We start from the raw sequence: 24,862 nt of genomic DNA on the forward strand, positions 1-24,862 counted from the left end.
TTTTATTTCTCTCTCTATATATAGAATATATAGAATTATGTAAGTGTACAATTAAGATATTGTGTTTAAAATATAAGTCATTCAATATTAACCTCTTGTACTCCATGTTCCACGAGCTAATACTCAGTGAATATACTGTGGTAATATTCTGACTCCATATCTTCTCCTCTCTGACGTCTGCATTCATAATCCTCAGGGCAGAGACCGAGAGAGGCCTGTCGAGAAAACACATCATAGAAGGTAAAGTGCTGCTCATCGCACCTCTCTCTCGATTATGACGATGATAATTAAGCGGAGAGACAGTGATGGTGATGTGTCCACAGGTCTCAGAGGTTCCCTGTCTAGACTACAGCTGGATTACGTGGATATTGTCTTTGCCAACCGGAACGATGTCAACAGCCCCATGGAAGGTCTCTCTTCCCTTACATCTTTTATGGCATGTGTTATGAATGAATCATTTATGCTATATCGCTTATCACGAGCACTGTTGTGTGTATGTTCTTTCAGAGGTAGTACGTGCGATGACATTTGTTATAAACCAGGGTATGGCCATGTACTGGGGCACGTCACGCTGGAGCGCCATGGAGATCATGGTAGGATCTATCGTCCCTCAATATACCAAAGTTTATTCCATAAGCATGCCATCTATTCTTCATAATACAGAAACTCGAAAAATATGGTGCAAAAGTTCATTTATTTCAGTAAATTAACTTAAAGGGTAAAACTAATATATTAAACTCATTACATGCAAAGTGAGATATTTCAAGCCTTTATTTGTTATAATTTTGATGATTATTATGAAAACTTTTCACAATATTCTAATTTTGAATTTGGTGTTTTCATAAGCTGTAAGCCATAATCATCAAAATTATAACAAATAAAGGCTTGAAATATCTCACTTTGCATGTAATGAGTCTATATAATATATTAGTTTCAACTTCTAATATATTATATAGACTCATTACATGCAAAGTGAGATATTTCAAGCCTTTATTTGTTATAATTTTGATGACACTTTGATAACTTGATGACACTAGATAATTTTGACGTGTCTAGTAAGACACTAGACACTTCAACTTACTAGACACGCTACACTATTATGAATATAAATGAATTACTGTCACACAATATACATTTGTATTAAAGGTACACTGTGTAACTTTTGGCCCTCTAGTGGTTAAAAAACAAAACTGCATGCATTTTGTGGAAGAACATTGTTTTGGTTGTGCATTGGCTCTGCGTGACGGTATCCTACTGCTCATAAAACATTCACTATAGGCGTAAGAGATTTAACCAGTTTAGATGGAAAGGATCTCGAGCTGACGAGCTGAAGACGTTACTGTAGCTTTACCCATTAGCACGCTACATTCCAGCACAGCGTTACAACAACCATAATGAAATGATCCTTCACAATAGATGATGCTTTAAAATCAACTCTGTTAGAGAGATACATATGGCAATTTATATGTTCAGTAAAATACCTTACTCACCTGTTGAGTAATACAAACGCAATCTCCGCATTTCAGTTTCCTTAGTTCTTGCCATCCACGAAAAGCCAAGCCGATGTTGATTCATGTTTTATTACGAGCTCTGTCGCGTTCTCTTTTTGCCAGCAGACTCTCCTCTGTTCGGTGTTATCTTGTGACACAGGTGAGGTTGGAGATTTAGCGACTCCATGTCAACCTTTCTCGTAACATACACACATCAAAGTAGCCGGAGCTTCTTTTCTCTATTTACATATATGACGAGACGCTCACGAGCGAGTGACGCATGTACGCAATTTCCCATAAAAACCATCCCGACGGGTCTAAAACATAAACACATATATAATAAGCTTACCATAGTGAATCAGGGTAAGACAAAACACCTTTTGGAAGAAGGATTGATGATGTATTGATGCATTATTTAAATTTAGTTGGTTTTGAACAAAAAAAAACCTACATAATGTACCTTTGTAGTGTCGCTTCTTTTATTTACTCCTAAACACTGCTGTATAAAACACTGGTTGTTAGCATCTCGGCCACAGAAAGGACAGTCTAACCTTTTCTTGTCTTCTGTGTGTGTTTGTGTGTTTAGGAGGCATACTCCGTAGCGAGGCAGTTTAACTTAATCCCACCAGTATGCGAGCAGGCCGAGTATCACTATTTCCAGAGGGATAAAGTCGAGGTGCAGCTGCCAGAGCTCTACCACAAGATCGGTCAGTCCACAAAAGTTACCTTCAAATCACTCATTATACCAAAAGGAAGTTGCTCAGATTGTAGGCTTTATGTAGTATGCAACGTACCACGGGCCGTAGTCCGGGCCCTACTGTTTATTAGTTTATTAGCGCGCTTTACAACAGATAGAAAAAAACTATTAAGTCTTTATCACGCTATTAAAGCAGGGCTATGCAGGTTCGGGAATTTCTTCTCTGTATTCTCGCTTTTTGCTCGCAGGTTTCTCTATAGAGCTCCCGCTACAGCTTCGGAATAGATATTTGACAACACTGTCGAAAAACTTGTTGTCGACTCTCAGATACCAGAGGCTAGTAGATCAACGACACCAAAGCAGACGGGACATTCTTTACAACGTCTTCTTCATTCGGGTTTGAACAGCGTGAGCGAGCGCAATAATGACAGAATTTTAGCGGATTTTTTTGCTGTAAAGCAATTCGTTACATCGCGAGACTTGATATTACGCGATACTTCCTGACGCTGACGCCCGCCGGCCCAAAGTTGCAAGTGTGTTTTTTCCGCTCACAGGCGATAGGGGGGTGCGAGACGACCACCATTCAACCCGAAAAAAGTAATATAACCATTCCAATGACTCCGAAGCTGTTCAGTTAAGGTAAAAAACCTGCATAGTTCACCTTTAAAGGATTAGTAAAAAACAAAACAATTGCTGATAATTTACTCACCCCGATGTCATCAGTGGCGCCTCCAGAAATTTTTCATAGGGGTGGCCAGATGGGGCCACTTAAAATCTTGGGGTGGCACACCAAAACAATAAACCATAATTTCAGAATTGTATTCTACTGTTGTAGTAAACCGGCCTGAAGAAAACTAGCCTGAAGAAAACTATCAGAAAGACTTAAGGAAACTCCTACTGATATACTTGGGTTTATTGTGTTATATTTAACGGACAGTGCATCACGTTGCATGAATTTCTTAAATGAAATAAACAGAGTTCACAAGCAGGTTAATACATACACACACTCCATTTCATCATTGCAAATAACACATATGACTCGACTGACAGAACTTGGAACTAACAGACACATGAAGTAAACTTGTGTGTAGTTTATAAAGTCCAACCTTGCACTTGAAAACAATCTAAACTCTATTTTATGACGCAGCTCTTATTGATGCGACTTACCAGCAGCGAGAGATGTGACTCTGCTGGTGGTGACGTAGCTCCGCCCGCAATATCACGCACACAAATGCCAGTGATGCAACAGCCAATGTCGAGTTTTCCCAATTAATGCATGAATTTAACAGCATTATTTAAACTCTGTTACACATATACATGCACCAGCTAACGACGTTAGCTAGGTAACTCTTATCAAAACGTGTCAAAGACGCATAAAAAAGCTGTTGTAACAGTATAGCCTACTGTAACCATTTGGCACTTAAAAAGCACGTCACGACACATAATTCCCCGTCTTCTTTTACTAAAGAATATTTTTTACTTATTTACTTACCGGTAGTCTTCGTATTCTTCTTTTAAAATTGTTGACCGACGTGCACGCGCTGAGCTATTGCTGTCTGAGCGCGCAACAGCGGCATGTACGGAGGGGAGGGGCGGGGGAGGGACGGGCTACTGTGTGCGATCGTAAGTCTAGAGCGGCTTGCCTGCCTGGCTGTGCATTAGGGATGAAATGCATAACTGATGCTACTAAAATGTATACTGGCGAGTGGGGTGGCCAGTGGGGTGGCCAGGAGTCGGCCAAGGGTGGCCACGGCCACCCCTGGCCACCCCTTGGCGGCGCCACTGGATGTCATCCAAGATGTCCATGTCTTTCTTTCTTCAGTTGAAAAAGAAATTAAGTTTTTTGAGGAAAACATTCCAGAATTTTTCTCCATTTAATGGACTTCAATGGCAACCAATGTTCAAAGAAGGTTCAAATGTCCGTCTCAATGCAGCTTCAAATGCTCGACACGATCCCAGTCGAGAAATGAGGGTCTTATCTAGCGAAACGATCGGCCATTTTCACAAAAAAACAACAATTATATACTTTTTAACCACAAATGCCTGTCGTGTTTCAACATGATGACGTAATACGTGGCGCATCTCAGAGATGGTACAAGACGGGCATTTGTGGTTAAAAAGTATATATATTTTTTTTTTTTAGACAATGACCGATCGTTTTGCTAGATAGTGAACTAATTCTTTAAGAGCTCAGTCACTGATGAAGCATTTACCATGATATAATGCATTTTTGTTGTTGTTTTTTAAACGTTTTATGCTATAAAAATATATTTTGTTAGTACATAATCTTTTAATGACACCAATCCTACGTTCCAGCATTAAAATAGCCGAGCTGAAGGACAAAATGTACTGAAGAAGTAGTTCATACCACAGTGCTATGACGCAAATGCAACTTTTGTGATGCCCAACTTCTTAAATTATGAACATTTTTAAAATAATCATGATTTAAATAGTTGGATTTGAGGTTTAATTAGGACAGATGTCAACTCAAACCCCATGTCTTGTGACTGTCACATGTCGTGTCAGGCGTTGGAGCGATGACCTGGTCTCCTCTCGCATGTGGGCTGATCACAGGAAAATACAGCGATGGCGTTCCAGACTGTTCAAGAGCCGCAATGAAAGTGAGTCATGAAGAGTTTGTCAGCAGTAGATTTTCTCTCCTCCCACTTTTCAATTTCTCATTGTCATTTGATTTGATATTTTGTCATCTAATGCAATGACATTGATATTATATCCCTGTACTGGATGGTCTCGATGTTTGATTGTGTATTAGGGTTATCAGTGGCTAAAGGAGCGAGTGTACAGTGAGGAAGGGCGCAGACAGCTTGAAAAAATCAAAGAGCTCCACCTGGTGGCTGACAGGCTGGGCTGCACGGCTGCTCAACTTGCCATTGGTGAGTGTCTCTCTGCTCAGCATGATTTTGTCTGATCGACTTTCAGGCTTATTCGGACCAAGACTCATCCACATATATGTGCCTTAGTTGTGTAAAGTCAACCAGTCATATTAGAGCATGCCAGACTGAGAAAGTGCTTGCCATTTTTGCATGCGATATGCATCAGGTGGTCATTAAACGGTTTGTTCATTCAAATGTGTTTAATAAAAAAAGGTGCTTGTCTACAGTAAGATATTGTGAAATCTCTCCCTCAGCTTGGTGTTTGCGCAGTGAAGGGGTTAGTTCTGTACTTCTTGGTGTCTCCAATACAGACCAGCTTATTGAGAACCTCGGAGCCCTGCGGGTAACACACACACACACACACACACACACACACACACACACACACACACACACACACACACACACACACACACACACACACACAACCGCACAAATTTTAAAACGTTTTTTGAAAGAAGGTCAAGGAAGGAATGTTTACAGTATAATTGTAATTACTCCAGTCTTCAGTCAAATGATCCTTCAGAAATCATTCCCTTGTGAAAAAAGAAGTGTGCTTAGTTGTATTACATGTGTACTTGTAGTAGGGCTGTTAAACTATTAATCGCGATTAATCGCATCCAAAATAAAAGTTTGTGTTTACATAATAAATGTGTGTTTCTTTGTATAATTATTTTGTATGTATAAATACACACACGTTCATGTATATATTTAAGAAAAATTTGTTATTTATATATAAAATATTTATAATGTATATATAATATAAATTATATATAAATCTATATACAGTATATTCATGCAAATATTTCTTAAATATATACAAGCATGTGTGTGTATTTATATGTACAAAATAATTATACACAGTACACACACATTTATTATGTAAACACAAACTTTTATTTTGGATGCGATTAATCGCGATTAATCGTTTTACAGCCTTAACTTGTAGTGCACTTTAAATCTTAAAAGTAAATAAATAAATAAATAAAAACTAGTTGCAGGTAATATAATATTGATTAAATAAAAGTCCTCTTAAGTGTACGTAAAGAAAGTTCACATTCGTGACTACTGTATGTTTATTAACACACTTAAGTACAGTTTTATAATATTGTAAAATGAAAAGTTAAGTCTTTTGTTGTGCTTTAAAGAAGTAGACTTATTTTGATGTGTCGACTAACATACTAAATAAAGCACATGTAAATTACTGGATTATGATTTTAACTGTAGCATGTTATTTTTTTTAAATGTACTAAATTGCAACCTTATCATTACACACACATGTGTAATTACAAATATATTTAAATACATTATGACATTACATTAAAGTATATTTTGGTTTACCATGAATGCTTGTGAATAATCATCGGGCTGTCATTAATACACTTTAACCATATTTCAAAGACAATTATGAAATTACATATGAAGATGTACTTAAGTGGGTAAAACACTCTTAAGTTCTACTAACTGCATTTCATATAAATGTAAGCAATAATATATTTTAATTTAATTGTAAATGTAAATAACATGCAATTTAGTGTCAGAAGGCGTTGCTGTACATTCAATACACACTTGAGTATATTATTTACATAAATAAAGTCTAAAATGTACTTATTTTTCACAAGGGTTTTGATGTTCAAGAAGCATTTCTTATTATATTACCCTTGTTGAAAATATTAGAGTTGCCTGATATTTCTGTGATGCATTTCCTCGATGACTGATTATAGAGTTCAAATGAACAGCATTGATTTAAAATAGAATGTTTTTACTGACACTTTTGATCAGTGAGACTCAGCCTTCATAATAACATTATTCTCATATTCTCTTCAGGTGCTGTCTCAGATGACGCCTCAGACGGTGAGCGAGATGGATGCTCTCCTGGGCAACAAGCCTCACTCCAAGAAAGAGTCACGTGCGTGAGGGAACTAGAGAGAAGACATGAACATGTGCAGCCTGAAAAGACAAAGAAAGCAAGGGGGAAAAGACGGAACACGGCGTACCATTGCTTTTCTGCTCTCCCGTATATTACAACACCTGCATGCCTTCTGCAACATGCTTCCAGTCCATACCGATTACCGATACCACACCGCTCTCTGTAACCCTACTCCAATATCCCAACATAACCTACCAATTAATCACAGAAATGCCACGAACAACTTTCATTTCTTTATTCGGAGAGACTGAAGTTTCAGTCTTCCAGGAGGAAGTACTGCCGATTGAAGGAGGTGAATGAGAGTGTCACAAATCTTCTTTATCAGCAGGCCCAGACGGAATCTGTACTTTCTTGCAGTTTCCACAACAGAATTCCAGTTTCCACAACAGAATTTCAGTTTCCACTGCAGAATACCAGTTTCCACTGCATAATTCCACTGTTTCCACTGCAGAATTCCAGTTTCCACTGCAGAATTCCAGTTTCCACAACAGAATTCCAGTTTCCACAACAGAATTCCAGTTTCCACAACAGAATTCCAGTTTCCACAACAGAATTCCAGTTTCCACAACATAATTCCAGTTTCCACTACAGAATTCCAGTTTCCACTGCAGAATTCCAGTTTCCACTGCATAATTCCACTGTTTCCACTGCAGAATTCCAGTTTCCACAACAGAATTCCAGTTTCCACAACAGAATTTCAGTTTCCACAACAATTCCAGTTTCCACTGCAGAATTCCAGTTTCCACTGCAGAATACCAGTTTCCACAACAGAATTCCAGTTTCCACTGCATAATTCCAGTTTCCACTGCAGAATTCCAGTTTCCACTGCATAATTCTAGTTTCCACTGCAGAATTCCACTGTTTCCACAACAGAATACCAGTTTCCACTGCAGAATTCCACTGTTTCCACTACAGAATACCAGTTTCCACTGCAGAATTCCACAGTTTCCACTGCAGAATACCAGTTTCCACTGCAGAATTCCACTGTTTCCACTGCATAATTCCAGTTTCCACTGCAGAATTCCAGTTTCCACTGCATAATTCCAGTTTCCACTGCAGAATTCCACTGTTTCCACTACAGAATACCAGTTTCCACAACGGAATTCCAGTTTCCAATGCAGAATTCCACAGTTTCCACTGCAGAATCCCACTGTTTCCACTACAGAATACCAGTTTCCACTGCAGAATTCCACTGTTTCCACTACAGAATACCAGTTTCCACTGCAGAATACCAGTTTCCACTGCAGAATACCAGTTTCCACAACGGAATTCCAGTTTCCAATGCAGAATTCCACAGTTTCCACAACGGAATTCCAGTTCCCACTGCAGAATTCCACAGTTTCCACTGCAGAATCCCACTGTTTCCACTACAGAATACCAGTTTCCACAACGGAATTCCAGTTCCCACTGCAGAATTCCACAGTTTCCACTGCAGAATCCCACTGTTTCCACTAAGGAATTCTGTACAATGGATCAAAGTGATAAAAGGAAGCTAAGAGTGCTATATTATTATTGGTAGCTGGAAGCATTATCAAATATTTATTGAACAAAAGATGTGCGGGGCGAACGATGTGTAGCAGTTTATGAATCCTGCCGAACTCTGCGCAGATTCCGCGTGGGCCTGGATGTGTGTTCAAGAAAGTATGACTATGAGCGAGTGTTTGTGTGTGTGCATGCAGTGACTCTTTCGATCTAACTCTCGGTTGCACCTGAGTGACTCGGATAAATGGACTTGACGCAAGCGAAGCAGTTTCTGAGGTGCCTGTCCCCGTTTGTTGGGGCGTTCGTTCGCTGCCTGTCACATTTCATTCTCGCGGTGCAGGAGAGCGTGGCAAAGACTCCGGCGTGTGACGGGAACAACACGCAGCAACTGCAAACAGCTGTTTGGACACATCACAAGTCTTCCTCCATTTCCCTCCTTTCCATCTCTCCTTGTGTTTACAACGGTGCACCTGTCCCTTTAAGAGAATCCGTGCAGTTAGGGGAGGGGCGTGTGAGTGTGTATGCGGTACCTTGCAAACATATTCAGACCTTCACCAATTCATAACAAGTCTTTTAGTCAGTATTACTATCACTATGTTTTTTTGTTTTTTAACATAAGCATGATCCCTTACCCCACCCCACCCCTAAACCTACCCATCAGCGGGACGTAACAGATTGAATGAAAATATTTCATAAGAATTAGCCACAAATTTGCCAAAACGCAAATAAAGTTATGAACCGCCATGAGAATGAGTTGTAGCAACATTATAGCAATAGCGTTTGCCTACTCTAGTTTGAAAAAATAAAAAAAATATATATTATGTTCTTTAGCTTATGACTGACAATCTAAATTTGAATGCAAGCATCATTTGTGTTAAAATCCTGACAAAAAGAAAGTAGTAACATTCTCTAGTGTTTACCGGCTCGAGGGCGGGGCAACCTGTCACTCACATGAGATCCACCAATAGCAAAGCACACCCATCCAAACATCAAATCAATTCCCACAACAAAATCAAGTCCCGCCCTAATGTTTCTTGTTCCATTTCACTCATATGTGTTTGGGAAGCATGACTGGGCTGGATATAGCTGGGACTGTTATTTCTGCAAATCTGTTGTTCTGTTTGGTGGTGCAGAAGATGCATACTTCACCTTTATATGCAGGATTTGTAATTGCTTGGTTCCTGGTCTGAATACTTTTGCAAGGCATCATATGTGTGGGGCTTTGCTTGAGCGGTCCTTTGCACTAAGTGGACAGAGTCATAATTTAAAGGTCATAGTTCACAAATAGTCATGAAGGGTCATAGGTTAACATGACCAGAGAACTGTGCTAGTATTGCTTTGTGTGTTTGACAAATACAAGCTGCGTCAGTGACAATGAAAAGCGAAGCGCTTCACTTTTAACGTGTTTGTGTCATTCCATTATTTCAGAGAGAAAGACACAGATTTGCTATAGATTAAATATATATTGTTAATTTCCCATCGGCCATTACTGACTATCACAATGTGCAGTGCCTCAGAACCAAAATTATTCCATAACCCAAAACTCATCGCATGGTATGCTGTCGGTTACCACAGAAAATCATTCGGACTGATCTCAGCTTGTAAAAATAAAAATGTTCTCTACAGTAATGCATTTGAAATGACATCTGAGGGCAAACGCACCACAGGGTTTAAAGCTAACATGTGAAGCTCAGCTGAAAAATCAGATACTTTGCACAGAGAAGTGATTCTCTCGCATTCGTCTTCTGGTTACACTTTCAAAATGGCATGTATTTTAATATTTAACATAGTACAATGCCTTGCCCCATACACTTCCACTATTGCGAGTGCATTACTGTAAAAACGCAATTGCATTTGTAAAAATGCAAACTAAATCATAAGCTCAAACTATGTTCTGTTGTAATTGACAGCATTCTGCCGAACCCCATGGAAGCTTGTTTTTGCTACAGAATAAAAAATAAAAAATTAATTGCGACTCGCAATTCTGACTTTATATTTCGCAATTGTGAGTTTATATCTCACATTTCTGACCTTTTTTCGCACTTCAAAGTTTATAACCTGTATTTTCTCAGAATTGCGAGAAAAAAGTCTGAATTGTAGGGCTGTAAACGATTAATCGCATCCAAAATAAAAGTTTGTGTTTACATAATATATGTGTGTGTATTGTGTATAATTATTTTGTATATATAAATACACACACATGCATGTATATATTTAAAAAAAAAATGTAGTATAAAATATAAAATAGTTCTATTTATATATAATATAAATTATATACAAATATATATGCAGTATATAAATGCAAATATTTCTCAAATATATACATGCATGTGTGTGTATTTATATATACAAAATAATTATACACAATACACACATATATTATGTAAACACAAACTTTTATTTTGGATGCGATTAATCGTTTACAGCCCTAATTGTGAGATAGAAATTCACATTTTCAAAAGTTGACTGCAACTTTTTTACACAGTTCAGACTTTTCCCTTACAAATGCGAGCTTATGACTCACAATTCTGGCTTGAGGATTCTGAGAAAGTCAGAATTGTGAGTTAAAAGTCGTAATTATCGTTTTTATTCCGTGGCAGAAACAAGCATACATAGTACCCAGTCAAAAAACATTTAGTTCAGCACAAACAGGCACGAACAGAAACTCTTTATATTGAACTGAGATCAGTTTTACAATCTTTTAATACGAGTAATATGCGTTGCATTTGAGAAACCAGACCCAAGCTAGCAAGATTCTGTATTTGTTACACTTACAATCTTGTGTTTTTATTTTTACGTTGTTTGAAATTTTATTGGAAAGCTCTACGTACTTTACTCTACTTATTCAGCAAAGCTTTACGCTGCGTTCACACTGCCAGCGGCGATATTCAGACTGCAGGCAAATCAGATTTCTTTTCAAATCAGATCTTTTCAGGCAGACAGCCCGCACTATTAAGTGGTCAAATAAGATTTGTGTGTCCAGACAGTGAAATCCGATTTGAAATCCAATTTGAGTGTGCAGACTGAGACGCATCTGTACAAATCTGATTGGAATCGCATTTCAAATCCACCTCCATATGCGCTTTTAATCAGATTTGAAAAAAACAAATTTAATTTGTTTTGTTTTCTTTCTGTCCAGACTTTCAAAAACCCATCTGGATAAAATCTGGATATGCAATTTTTTTTTTTTTGCTTGCAGTCTGAACATGGCCTTATGCCCGGTTCTCATTGTATGATTTTGTGCTGTCCCAGACGAAAGATGACCAATCGTGGCGATTTCTAACGGTCCTAAACGGCGGTTCTTCGCCGTACAGTGAGAGAGGTTCAAAGACGGCTGTCTACATCTACTGACTAGCCAATAAAAATGCAACATGAAATGGTGTATTGATCAACACGACATGGCGCTAAAACTTAAATCTACTTTCCTCAAGCTCCATTTGCAAAATTGGCATGGCAAGCTGTCCTCTTTTCCCTAGCCATGACCGCGTCCATATTCTCCTCTTTCTCTTCCTCCTTTGATGCCAAAGTGCAGTTCATCTCGACTTGCTCTATTTGTTTACCACTAGCACTAGCTCATGCTGATAACGTTTTATTCTTCTATACTAACTTGCGTCGCCTACGATTCAATAGGTGTCATCATCGTACAGTCTACATACATAATGTACACAAGTTTATTCGATTTATGTACAGTGTGATTTGTTATGATCGTATACGATTGCTGAAATCGCAGGCATTCACTCCTATTGGTTGTCACTCCCAAAAGTCGCTCTTCATTTGCATAAAGTTAAACATATAGAGTGCTACAGGAAAATGTGTTGGCCAACCTGAAAGTTAGCATCACGCTGGTTCCCTCGACAAAAACCCAATAGGATTTCCCCATATGCTTTTGGATTATCGCCCAAAAAATAAGCTCTGTGATCAACAAAAGTTTATGACACTTGCACGTTTTGTCCATGAAGATAATTTTCACAGATGAACACAAATTTTAATGCATTTTGAAGCCTAAATTCAATCGCTAGAAGTAAAAAGCTAAATCTAGGCTTTAAATGAACTACACTACGGTCACGTGACTTCAACGTCACCACCAATAAGCTTCAGTTTTTATCGAAAAAAGCATTTTCCCAGAATGTTTGAGTTCAAATAGTTTCTAAGAGCACGATTATAAACATAACGATGCTGAGTTTTACATGTTCAGTGTGAGGATGTTTAATCTCCTCCACAACCTCCGGAGTCACATTTAGACACTGGTTAGCAACCGTCTTTTTCTAGACAAGTAGCAGCGTAAAAAATCACGAGTGGGTAATATTGATGTATTTTATGTCGTAGAATAAAACACGAAAGTGTCTTAAACTTCTTCACCGCTGACCTTATTTCCGCCATTTAACCAAAAAACCCATTTACTTCAGGACAATGGAACCAGGAAGTGTTAAATTGCTAACTCGTTTCAGGGTTTTGGTCTACAAAAGTGTTTCGAACCATAGCTCAACGTTGTCGCATCGCTGGACACGCTTACAAAGAAATGTGTCGCCCAAAAATCGACAGCTCTCCATTGAAATGAATCGCTGGTATTGTGAACGCAGCTTTACGCATGACAGATCTGAGATCAGTTTTTCTCAGCAAGGGCGAATGGTCAAGCTGGTCAAGCTGGGTCACTTCTGTATGGGGCTAGTGCTAATCCAAGTTCCCTTCTGTATTCAGCTTTGGTTGTTTCTAATGTCTCTCTGTATTTCTAGTGCTCGATGACTTCTGTAAGAACGGCACCGGAGTCGGTTCCTGAAACATTTTTTGGCAAGATGGAAAGGCATCGAAATGATTGATCTTTTTAAATCAACATGCATAATCATTAGCAAGACTGAACTATCATTAGTTAACCTGAACTAATGTATATATACATTTAGTGCACTCCCTCATATGGTAATTTTGCCTGAATATGTTAAATTTGTCATGCAACAAGAAAAAATGAAAAAAGAACAAAAAACAACAACAAACAAACAAGAAACATGCCCTGTACTGAATGTATCTTGCTTGCCTTTAAAATGTGTGGAGAAAATTATTGTCACAGGTGTTATTTATGTCATGATGACGCACGCACGCACACACACATACACACATTAAAGTATGTTGTGAATGTCATCCAACAGGACAAATTCACACCACACAATACTCACATAATAAAAGCACATTGTCGTTATAGATTCACATGTAAAGGTCATTTGAAGAAATCCAACATTTTAAAAGTGATTTGACACTCTCTGGATTTAATATTCTCTGGCAAAATCTTACAAAAACATATTATAGATCAATTTCATCCTTTAATCCTGAAATAAGGGAAGACTTTTAGTGCCAATCTCAATCAAAAAATGTATTATGGAAGCTCGTCTCTTCCACGGAATAAAACCATTAAAATTTTCTTTTAAATTTTGACTGATTCTAAGTTTATATCACACAATTGCGAGAAAGAAAGTCAAAATTGTGAGATAAAAAGTCGCAATTACCTTTTTTATTTTTTTATTCTGTGGTGGAAACAAGCTTCCATAAAAATTAGATATATCAAAATAAAAAAAATTGTCAGACTGTTTGAAGCTATTTATCTGATGAAACAAATACAACTGCACTCGAACCTCTTGCACATTAGACCGAATTCAACAGTACTCAGAGACATCTTTGCTCAAACGTTTACAAACCCCGTGCAGAAATGATTGTTTCATGAGGGATTCAAAAATCCTGCATGTTTACATATATTCATCTATTTATAAAATACATACCGGTATATGCTCAACTCCAGCACAACTGTAATATAAAGCAGCCAGAGACAGTAGAGGAGGCAACACATCGTATTAAAGGGATAGCTCACCTAAAAATGAAAAGTCTGTCATCATTATAAAGTATGCATACTATTCTTGTGAAACACGTTAGTATACTTTTAATAGAAGTACTTATGGAAATTATATACTTTAAAAGAATATACTTGAGTGCAAACTGAATGTCATTTTTGTTTTTCCTATTTGGATTTTAATTGCAATTAAATTAAATGTATTATAGTTTGAATTTATATTAAATGCAGTTAGCTGAACTTTAGTGAGCTTTCCTGACCAACTTCAGTAACTTTACATGTAATTTCATTATTACTTCTTTTGTCTTCTTTTCTTTGTAAAGACACCGCTGAATAAGAAACATGCTCATGAATATGTACATTTAAGTGGCCTTTTATTTTAATAATGTTTTCTGCAAGTACACTTTATTAAACATATACACTTTTAAGATTTGAAGTACAGTAAAAGTGCACATTTAACACAATTAAGCACACTTTTCACGAGGGAGGTTTGTAATGACGGGTGAGTAAATGATGACAGAATTTACTTTGGTTCTTGAAGAACAAACGGTGATGTGCATTTGAAATGTAGTTATTTTGTCTTGTTGAATATACAGTACAGTATGTACAGTAAATATCTCTTACATCAAAGAGCATCATCAGGATAATAGCGGATTAAAAAAAAAAAAGCTTTTTCAAATCCCTCATAAAACATTGTGTAGTTGTAGATATATCAGTTGACCCAGTTCTTCCGCAAAGGGTTAAAAATAACCGTGCATTTAGCAGAGTGTGTAGATATGTGTGTGTGCTCTGAGTTTGTGCCTCATGTCCCACTGAGAGTCTGATGTTGTGATCATTGCACCAGTCACATAATGCGCTGAATGTGCATAATACAGTAGTACACACACACACACACTCACTCACGCTAACACAGCTTTAAACACTCAGAAATCACCTAAATAAATAAATAAATTAGGCCTACAGATTATTGTGCAGAATACTACAGAATACTGTTCCATCATTAACGAATGATAACGCAATATTAACATTCAAGTACCGGTAATCACTAATAACTAAGGAACTCAGATTAATGGATTAGTAATAGCGCTCATTTGAATGCCGTACTTGACTATTAGCTAACTAGGCATAGCCTACTATTTTTTTAAATATCTACCAGAGAACTACTACATGTTCATAATTAACGTGAATAATGCATAATGTATAATTAATTCTAAAATGAAGGTCATGGTAGCCCATTGCTTTATTAATGAACAGTTTCTTGAGCTTTGGCTATATAGAGTGCGAGTCCTCTGGATGTGTGTTCAGATTGGCAATGTTACAGTAGTTATATGTAAATTAACCTTTACTCTTTTTCCGTGTTACTTGAACCGAGAAATTACAGTTTATTTGTCTGCAAAACTTTTGACAGCTCCAGCTTTCTTGAAAACTAGACTGTCCTTCTGCATGTTTGTCCTCCCACAGACAGTCGGATCGGCAGAGGGTTATTATCAAAACAGTTATTGTAAGGTTTATCGTTTAAAATTGCACCGTAGCCTACTTTGTCTACTCTTTAAACAGCATTATGGTAAAAATGAAACACTACGGCAACAGAATTAGCTCACCTGTAGGCTAATTCCAGACCAGCGAATTACATTAAATCTGAATGGCCTATTTTAAAATAGACACATTCATACATGTGAAAATGAATATGCGCACCAAATGTGAAATCGGCCACAAGGTGGCGCTATAATTAAATAGATTATAATTATTCTTCGCTAAATAATAATTATTGCATAATTATATCAAAATTCGTATTAAATGACAGTAAGACATTTTTTTTTAATCCTTGCTTTAATCCACAAGTGTAGCCTATATTCATGTTCTGATGTTCATGTTTTTCTGGTAAACGTATCCACCATTCTAAAAAACAAAAAACAAACACGTTGTATGACTATTATATCTAACGTTATAGCCTATGTGCAGTCCAGCTCTCAAAACTTGGTGAATATGGACAGAGAAGCTTGTTCTGATAAAAGTTTCATGAATTTATGATGCTCTTAAAGGTGCACTTGGTAACATTTTCAATTTAATAAATCCGTTTAGAAATCATTTGGATGGTTAAATAATCTGTTCTGGTGAGAATGGTTACTTTCCCCGCTCCCCCCAGCGTTCCCAGGCGGAAAACCAGCCTTGCAACATTGGGACTAACGTCCCGGTAAGTTGAAAATAGGAAGTCTCGTGAGAAGCGAGAACGAGCGAGAAAGAGCGAGAAACACGAACTGCTTTACGGAATACAAAATGTACATGTCAATGTTAAATGATACTGTGTATTATGTATTACCCACCTCGGTAGACATGCTCCACACGATAAAGTTGGTGCGTCTGGGACTCATTTGTTCACCACACCGGCTCCGACCATAACAAAAGCACATGAGCAGCGGTAGAAAGCATAGACAGTATATAAACTGGACACAGCGACCCCATAGGTTTCAACGGAGAGAAATGAAGTCAATTAGAAGCACTCACTTCCTGATCGTCAGGCGAACTGCGCAGGCTCAAACTGAGCTTGACGACGTAGATGTGACGTGAGCAACCTGTAGGTCTTCTAGTAGCTGTGTCGAGAGAAATCTGAATCATTCCCTTCCGAATCTCGCAGAGACGGAGAGCGTGAGCATTAGCTGTCCATGAGCTAGCAGGGATCAACTTTATCACTCTCTATGGGCTTCTCCCTTGACTTTATCAGACTTTATGCCTCCACGTCCCCCCGATTGCTTGCGAGCTTCTCTGCCTGTCCATACGGTAATTTTTCGACTTGTGCGACAGAGTCGCGCGGGTATGACACAATCGTTAGCCTATTTTTACAAAAACTGCTTCTACGGGGCCATAACGTAAGATACAAGGTAATGGAGCCTTTTATACATTTTCGTGTTTCTTTAGAAATAAACAATGGACAAACGGTGTCTTTAAACGCCTCAGATGTAAAGTTATTCGCTGTCAAAGTGACGCCAAAATGAATGGGAGTCAATGGAATGCTAACAGCAGGTGGGGGTCCGCTAGCCAATGGCGGCGCCCAGGTCGGCTTCAATGTCTATCGGAACACTGCCCCCCTGGTAGAAAGGGGGAGGAGTGCGCCGGCGCGCCGCAAGTGACTTTACGACAGTGATGTGAAAAATATACGCACCGCAGCTGTAGGGGGAGCTCGTTGAGAAAATCAGCAAAGCGTTGGGTGGCTAGAGTTACCGAGTGCCGCTTTAACAGCAAATTCTAAACTACATTTCAACCAAAATATTTTAATGTTGGATAAGGAATCTTTTTGTATCATTTTCCATTCCTTTGAACGGAAATAAAGCATAGATCGCCTGCTAAGCACACAGTTCTCACAGTTTTGATGGCGCCTAGGAGGCTTATGATTACACTTTTGGGGAGATAAACCCATGAATGGCATAGTAGCCAATGAACAATAAAGTGGGTTAAATGCATTCAACATTAAAAAAAATTAGTAGCCTACATACTTCACCATTAAAGCGATCTATTGAATTAAGTGCAATATAAATAAACTGACATGACTTGACTGGAGTGCTGCATTGCACAGATCGTGTAAACATCCACATGATCAGATGCTTTCTTAAAGGTGCAAGTGATTCTCCACAGAAACAGTTTTGTTATGCTGGTTGATCCTCATATTAAGGGGTCTAGTATTTTTATCGTCTGTTATAGGCGTATGACCATAAAACAATCGTTCAATCATTGCATTCGGTCCGAATAAAAACCAATAACGTGTTTGCATAGGCCTACCACAGAGCAGCATGTTCACACAAACATCACACGTCATGAGCGCGTTGTTTACCTTTATTATTGTAGTATTGTTACTCACTGTACTGAGTACAGTTATGTTTTCTCACCGGCTAATCTGACACATGATGTAATCCAATAACGTAGTCTCTCTCTGGTCGTCTCGGTTCTGGTCTGTGTGTGTTTTGAAGGAACCGTGGCTTTGGACGGCGATTTGCAGTGAGGGTGGGATCTCATGCTTTCAATGCTAGCTGCCTAACATTAGCATTTCCTAGACCACCTATTGCACTTTAACCTGCTGTTCTCACCACTTAATATTTGCTCACTTATTATTATTATATGCAGCAAATATCAACTACTAACATATTTGTCTGTAGCCTATTGTATTTTGGAAACTATACACAAACTATTTATTGTGCTTTTATTAAATAAATACATAAACTGGAACAATTAAAGTAATGTTTTTTTATTTTTTCAGTTGTAGATCATTTTTAGTTGATAACTCACAAATGGTCAAAATGGGAATAACAGCATGTCCTAACCAGATGCGACAAGAATACAGCAAGAATCCAGTGGTTGTTGCCCATGATTTATTTTTTAAATCAACTGTCTGATAACAGACCTTAGTGAGGGTAGATAGACACCATATTAAATATAACATGGATGGAAACAAGACTGAGGGATAGAGTTGGGCTTTATAAAGGTCCTAGATCACGTCACTTTAAAAACTATAAATCGGTAACACTTTATTTTAGCATCCAATTCTCACTATCAACAAGTTGCTTATTAGCATTCATTATACAAGATATTGGTTGTTTATTAGTACTTATAAAGCACAATATTCTACATCCCTTAATCTGAACCAATACCTAAACTGAATAACCACCTTACAAACTATTAATAAGCAGCGATTAGGAGTTTATTAAGGCAAAAGTCAAAGTTAATAGTTAGTTAATAGTGAGAATTAGACCCTAATCTAAAGTGTGACAAAAAATACTTTATGGAGTTGTCGTCTACTGAAAGTCTTTTGGAAAGATATTTCGTCAGCGGAACAATCAGCACGTTATTGAACAACAGTACAATCCATTGAAAAGATGCAGTATTTGGCTAGTGTCACAGAGTCAGACTTTTGACTATTGGCATAAAGTCTGATCCACTCTGTAGCTTATTCTGGCCAAAAATAAGAATCAAACACCAAATATTTTTTCCCTGTACGTTAAATGATGCATTACACGATAAATATAATAGCATATCAGATTTGTTTTTAGTATACAGCTGCGGGATTTGATCTCCGCTCAAGTTGTTTGCTGTCGACTCTCATTGAAAATGAATTACTTAGTGACTTCGCTGCAGCAAAGTGTCGTCAGTGTGATTGCACCTGAACAGAGAAGAGATAGAGTCATTATCTCTTTATCATGATGTGCCCGATTAGGGCAAGGTAACAAAAAGAAAAGAAAAAGAATTCACCACCCTAATTGTTAGCACTTAACAGTTTTAGGATTATGCATCCCATGTCTTTTAATCCCCTAACAACAGAAGACAATTTCTGAAACACATGCCTCTCAGGATGCAAGAATAAAAGGACATAAATGAATGGCAAGATAAAAAAAGGAGGAAAAACAGCAACTATAAAAAAAAAAAAGGCAGCATCAAAAGCAGTTATGAGTCTGAGGGCTAATAAATCACCAAATTCTTTGGCTTTTCAGAAGGCACAATGTAAAATCATCTGATATCCAACAGAACTCTTCACCAAATAGCTTCATATAACCAGAGCATAATGTCAACGCTGCAGTGCACTGTGCGACATAAGAAGCTCAATTCTCTTGCAAATACATATGCGTTCAATTGATAACCTACTTATATACATCTGAATAACATATAGATATGTGCGCACATAAAATCAGGTATTGTCGGTGCAGTTATGAAACTGCAATATGTACATAAAAATTCAGGTGCATAAAATGTTTTGTGTTCTTTCGTACAGCATTGTTATTGCACTAGGGAGTTTCTCCCTTTTCTATTTCAGCATCTAAAACCCTTCCACAACAAACCACAACACTGTATCTGAGGGTCCCGAGGTTTCTTTCCGAGAACTACGCACACGGTCGGATGAAATCAGGTCTCCATGGGGGTGCTGTTGTAATCTGGGATAGAAGGTGGATTGGGATTGGCTTCAGACCGAAATTGGGTCATCTCTGGAGGGTTGTCCTGCGTATGAGGGTGCTGGTAGTGGTTGTACTGTGAGTTGGGGTGTTTGTAAAGACCTGGTCTGCTTTGGTTGTAGTTATAGTGCTGGAATCCATCTCCAACAGACTGGTCTGAAGCAAAATTGGGATTGTACCAGGTGTAGCGTGCTCTACCTGGCTTGTGCTGCCCTTGGACTGACCCACCGTCTTTACGCTCAGCGTTCCCAGGCTGCTCGTTGGTTAAATATCCGTCGAATGGATTGCGCCCCCTGTTTCGTGGTCGCTGCCTGTTACCCCAGTTACCCTGATTGCGCCGTTGTTGCTGTTGATGATGATTGTGTGGCCATTGGCCCTTGTTTGGCGAGGGAGAAGACTGGAAGGTATGAACCAGATCGGCATCGGAGGACGACTGAGCAGATGGGTCCGGTCCACCTTCCTGGTTTGCAGATGGGCCCCAGAAGAAGCCTCTGTGCTGGGGATTATTCTTAAACGGGAACTGTAGCTTCCGCTCTTGAGGCGGCAGAAAGCGTCCGGTGCCTGGCATGAACGGCCCGTTGGGGCTGCGAGGGCTCGGAGAATTGAAAGCTGGATTTGAGAATCGAGATGATGCTGTGCTAAACGGGTTGTTCTGAGAGTGTCCCGAGGGAGCGGTGTAGAGGACACTGTTCGGCTGATTGTTGGTTCCTCTGCGGCGTTTAGGGTCGTGGTACTTCTCCGGGTACTGCCAGCGATGACGACCCCGCCGGTACCCAGAATCCTCATCGCGTTGGTGGACTGGTGCTGCCGGTTCCTCATCTCTGGCCCCACCAAATTCAATGTCCTCATCGTCTCCCTGAAATACAAAGTACCAAGAGGATCTTGACATTGGATTTAAAGGTACACAAAGTGAATTGTGTACAGTATTTTTTTTATCTTGTTACTGTACTTGATGATTGCATTTTCAGTACTTTATGTATTAGAAAATAATAATTTAATTCATTACATTCCAAAGCATAATACCTTACTTTTGCTCCATTACATTATAAAAAAAACATATTGTTTCTCAATATTTCAAAATCGAGAACTGTACTTATATAACTGCACTTATTTTATGTACTTTATGTATTAGGAAATAATAATGTAATTCATTACATTTCAAAGCATAATATCTTACTTTTGCTCCATTACATTATAAAAAAGTTTCTCAATATTTCAAAATCAAGATCTGCTCCAAGATGTGATAGTAATGTCAGTGATTAAATAAAAATAAAAGTCCCACCACTATCAAAATAAAAGTCCCGCTTCCGACACATCAGTCAAACAGAACACTTATCGGCCAATGGAAAGCATTAAAACAAAAACAACAACAATATTGGTTGATTTATTGGCCTTGACAATATCTAGGTTGATACTACATGAGATTACGCCTTTAATAATAAGTACATGATTTGTATATATATATATATATATATCCTGCTTCAATGCTTAATTATTCCACAAGCAAAACTGTCTAATAATAGGATAGTTACACAAAACACAGTTTGTTTTGAAGTGTCATTTCGAGACAAGTTTATAAATTATTAATTCCATATTAACATACCAATAATTTAATACAATTAATAAAATCGCACATATTTTTCAGGCGGGCTGGTGCACCGACTCCTGGAAGTTGCGTAAGGCGAGCCTATCAGATTGGGGAGAAGAAGTGTAGGTACATTGTGTGGCTGATTCTAGATACACAAGCGTTACCTGAACTTCGACAGGGAATATTTTCTCCATCTTCACCATGCGATCCCTTAGCGATCGTATCTCCTCATCCTTCATATTATTCTGTATCTTCACTTCCTGCAGTATATCAGTCAACTTGTCAATATGAGCCTTGAGATCTCCCATATCGGTCTTTCCTCCCTCGTTCCCTCCTCCAGCTGATGTTCTGTCCTCCCGGTCTCCCTCCTCTTCTCCGATGCCCACAGTCTCACATACGTCCTTCGCCACACTTTTCCAAGTCTCTCTCTCCTGAGGGTCTTTTTGGCCGTATGTCCGACAAAGCTCCTTCATCCTGACAATGGCCAAAGCCTCGATCTCTTGCCGTGTGTGCCGAAAGTCTCCAAGCGCCACCTTACAAGGAGGAATAAAAAGAGATGCTCATATTAATGTAAACTCCTGCTTATGTAAGTGTCTGCAAGACATTAATACACATATGGTCGTTGCCAAGCCAATCAGATCGCTGCATGCAGTTTTGAGGAAGCTTTTGTCGTTTCTGTGTGCAATATGCATCAGAGAGTCTGAGGCTAAAAACCCATTCATACAAAGGACGACAATTATAGATTTTAAAATGTAAAAGTCCACACTAAACCAGGACAGAGGAACAATAATATTGGAATTATTTTCAAAATTACTTTTTTACGTTAGTCGACGATAAGAGGCTTAGTTAACCAAATTTTAATTAGTCAGTTAGTCGGAGTTACAGGTGAAACTCGAAAAACTTGAATATCGTGCAAAAGTTTAATTTATTTCAATAATTCTACTTAAAAGGTGAAACTAATATATTATATAGACTCATTACATGCAAAGTGAGATATTTCAAGCCTTTATTTGTTATAATTTTTATGATTATGGCTTACAGATATGAAAACCTTTTCACAATATTGTTTGGGGTTTTCATATCTGTAAGCCATAATCATCAAAATTATTGTCTTACTTAATCTACCTTTTAAGTAGGGCTGTAAACGATTAATCGAATCCAAAATAAAAGATTGTGTTTACATAATATGTGTGTATTGTGTATAATTATTTTGTATATATAAATACACACACACGCATGTATATATTTAAGAAAAATTTGTTATTTATATATAAAATAGTTCTATTTATATATAATATAAATCATATAAAAATATATATGCAGTATATAAATGCAAATATTTCTCAAATATATACATGCATGTGTGTGTATTTATATATACAAAATAATTATACACAACACACACACATATATTATGTAAACACAATCTTTTATTTTGGATTCGATTAATCGAGATTAATCGTTTACAGCCCTACTTTTATGTTGAATTACTGAAATAAATGAACTTTTGCACGATATTCAAGTTTTTCGAGTTTCACCTGTAGTTAAATGAATGGGCAGATCGTTAACACCATGGCCATGTGGCAAATATGCCGGGCAGGAAATCCAAACGTTGATCATTCATTGACCTCAAACATGGCTCATTTGAAATATGCTAGTAGTAGCCTAACATCAGTCACTTTACATGGCCACTCACTCTAACATTAACCTAGATAAATGTGTGCTATTTTTAGCCACGTGTGGAACACAATGAGGCACCTCGTAGCAGATCTCTTTAACAGCCTGTGTGCGAAGCTCTTCCAGGCTGAGTCGGTGTTTGGACTCCTGGGAGGCCGGTATGCGTCGGCGCTGCGGGATCTGATACACACGCAGCGGCTCCCTCCTCTTCCCACTGCTGGGCAAACCACACTTCTTCACGATGGACTGCATCTGTAAACATTTAGCAAGAACACAAGACTTACTTCTTGGCCAGAGTCAGAAACAGAATCCAGTGGTCTCGAGATGAGCATTTAAAACTCAAACAACCTTAAGACAGCGTCTCAAAAACACTCAAGGTGTAAGATATATTGTTTTTTAGAAATATGACAGCAAGATGCAATAATTGATTGAGTGTTTATTATTTAACATCATGCCACCAAACACTGATATATTCATGGCGAGAAAACAAAAGTAAAAATAACTTTTTTAAAAGGTTTTTAAAGTTGATCTTTGATAAAATAAAACTAATCTGGTCTTACTTCATTAAAAATTCTCACAATGGAGGTGATCTCAGGTTTTACTATCCTTGTGGGGACATTATGGTTCCCACACACACACACACACACACACACACACACACACACACACACACACACACACACACACACACACACACACACACACACACACACACACACACACACACACACACACACACACACACACACACACACGCGCGCACGATGTGTAATACATAATATTTGAAATAAATTCTAATAAATATTTCCTCTCTTTCTTGGAAATGTAAAATTATAGCAAAATACTGCATATTGAGCAGCATAACATGCAAAGTATGGAAAACGTTAACCTAAAAAAGTAATTTCATATTCTCACTCTTATGTCTCACTCAAAACCCATATAGCTTTTTTAGCATGGAACACAAAAGCATAATTTAATAATATCCTGGGCGCTCTTTTCAATACAAAGAGAGAGAGACTGAAAAATGACAAAAAAAGGCACCAAAATTGTCTCATAAAAGTGGTTCATGTGACGTGTGCAAAATTTCTAAATAAGTCTTCTGAAGCCATATAAAAGCTGTGTGACAAAAGCTTTTTGAACAATGATGTAAATAAATAAGTTATAATGCAAGAGTTTGGATTAAAAATACATATACACACTCCTGAGACCTAACAGTGAGAGAGAACAAAACACACACAACAGTGTTGTGAAAGGAACAATGAATGATACCAAAGCCGCTTTAAGGCAATCCTCCAAGGTTAGCAGAAAAGTGAAACGCTGTGGTACGCAGGTAAAGGA

At 38.0% G+C, this 24,862-nt stretch overlaps 2 protein-coding genes across 4 annotated transcripts in view; one reads left to right on the forward strand and one right to left on the reverse strand.

Annotated features, from left to right (window-relative positions):
• The window catches only part of LOC306995458 (voltage-gated potassium channel subunit beta-2), a 62,442-nt gene extending 52,000 nt beyond the window's left edge, over positions 1-10,442 (forward strand). Inside the window, exons 8-16 of one of the 2 annotated variants that reach the window (XR_013796857.1) lie at positions 197-240; positions 324-410; positions 508-593; positions 2,077-2,197; positions 4,714-4,808; positions 4,961-5,081; positions 5,336-5,424; positions 6,909-7,489; positions 7,935-10,440. Coding sequence is in view for 1 of the 2 variants with exons in the window: in XM_079607075.1 (XP_079463201.1) it covers positions 197-240; positions 324-410; positions 508-593; positions 2,077-2,197; positions 4,714-4,808; positions 4,961-5,081; positions 5,336-5,424; positions 6,909-6,998 (733 nt within the window). In the remaining variant the exon portion in view is untranslated. Of the gene's footprint in view, positions 1-196; positions 241-323; positions 411-507; positions 594-2,076; positions 2,198-4,713; positions 4,809-4,960; positions 5,082-5,335; positions 5,425-6,908 lie in introns of both variants that reach the window. The other variant, XM_079607075.1, reaches the window with a different exon arrangement.
• An 8,105-nt stretch (positions 10,443-18,547) lies between these two features.
• Positions 18,548-24,862, reverse strand: part of kif1ca (kinesin family member 1C, a) — a 57,580-nt gene continuing 51,265 nt past the window's right edge. For both annotated transcript variants that reach the window (XM_079606247.1, XM_079606248.1), the window contains exons 22-24: positions 23,606-23,776; positions 22,012-22,380; positions 18,548-21,115 (exon numbers count right to left, since the gene is read on the reverse strand). In XM_079606247.1, coding sequence (XP_079462373.1) covers positions 20,213-21,115; positions 22,012-22,380; positions 23,606-23,776 — 1,443 coding nt within the window. In that variant the 3' untranslated portion in view covers positions 18,548-20,212. The remainder of the gene's footprint in view (positions 21,116-22,011; positions 22,381-23,605; positions 23,777-24,862) is intronic.

This window comes from Phoxinus phoxinus, assembly GCF_949152265.1.
Source record: "Phoxinus phoxinus genome assembly, chromosome: 3".
NCBI lineage: Eukaryota > Metazoa > Chordata > Actinopteri > Cypriniformes > Leuciscidae > Phoxinus > Phoxinus phoxinus.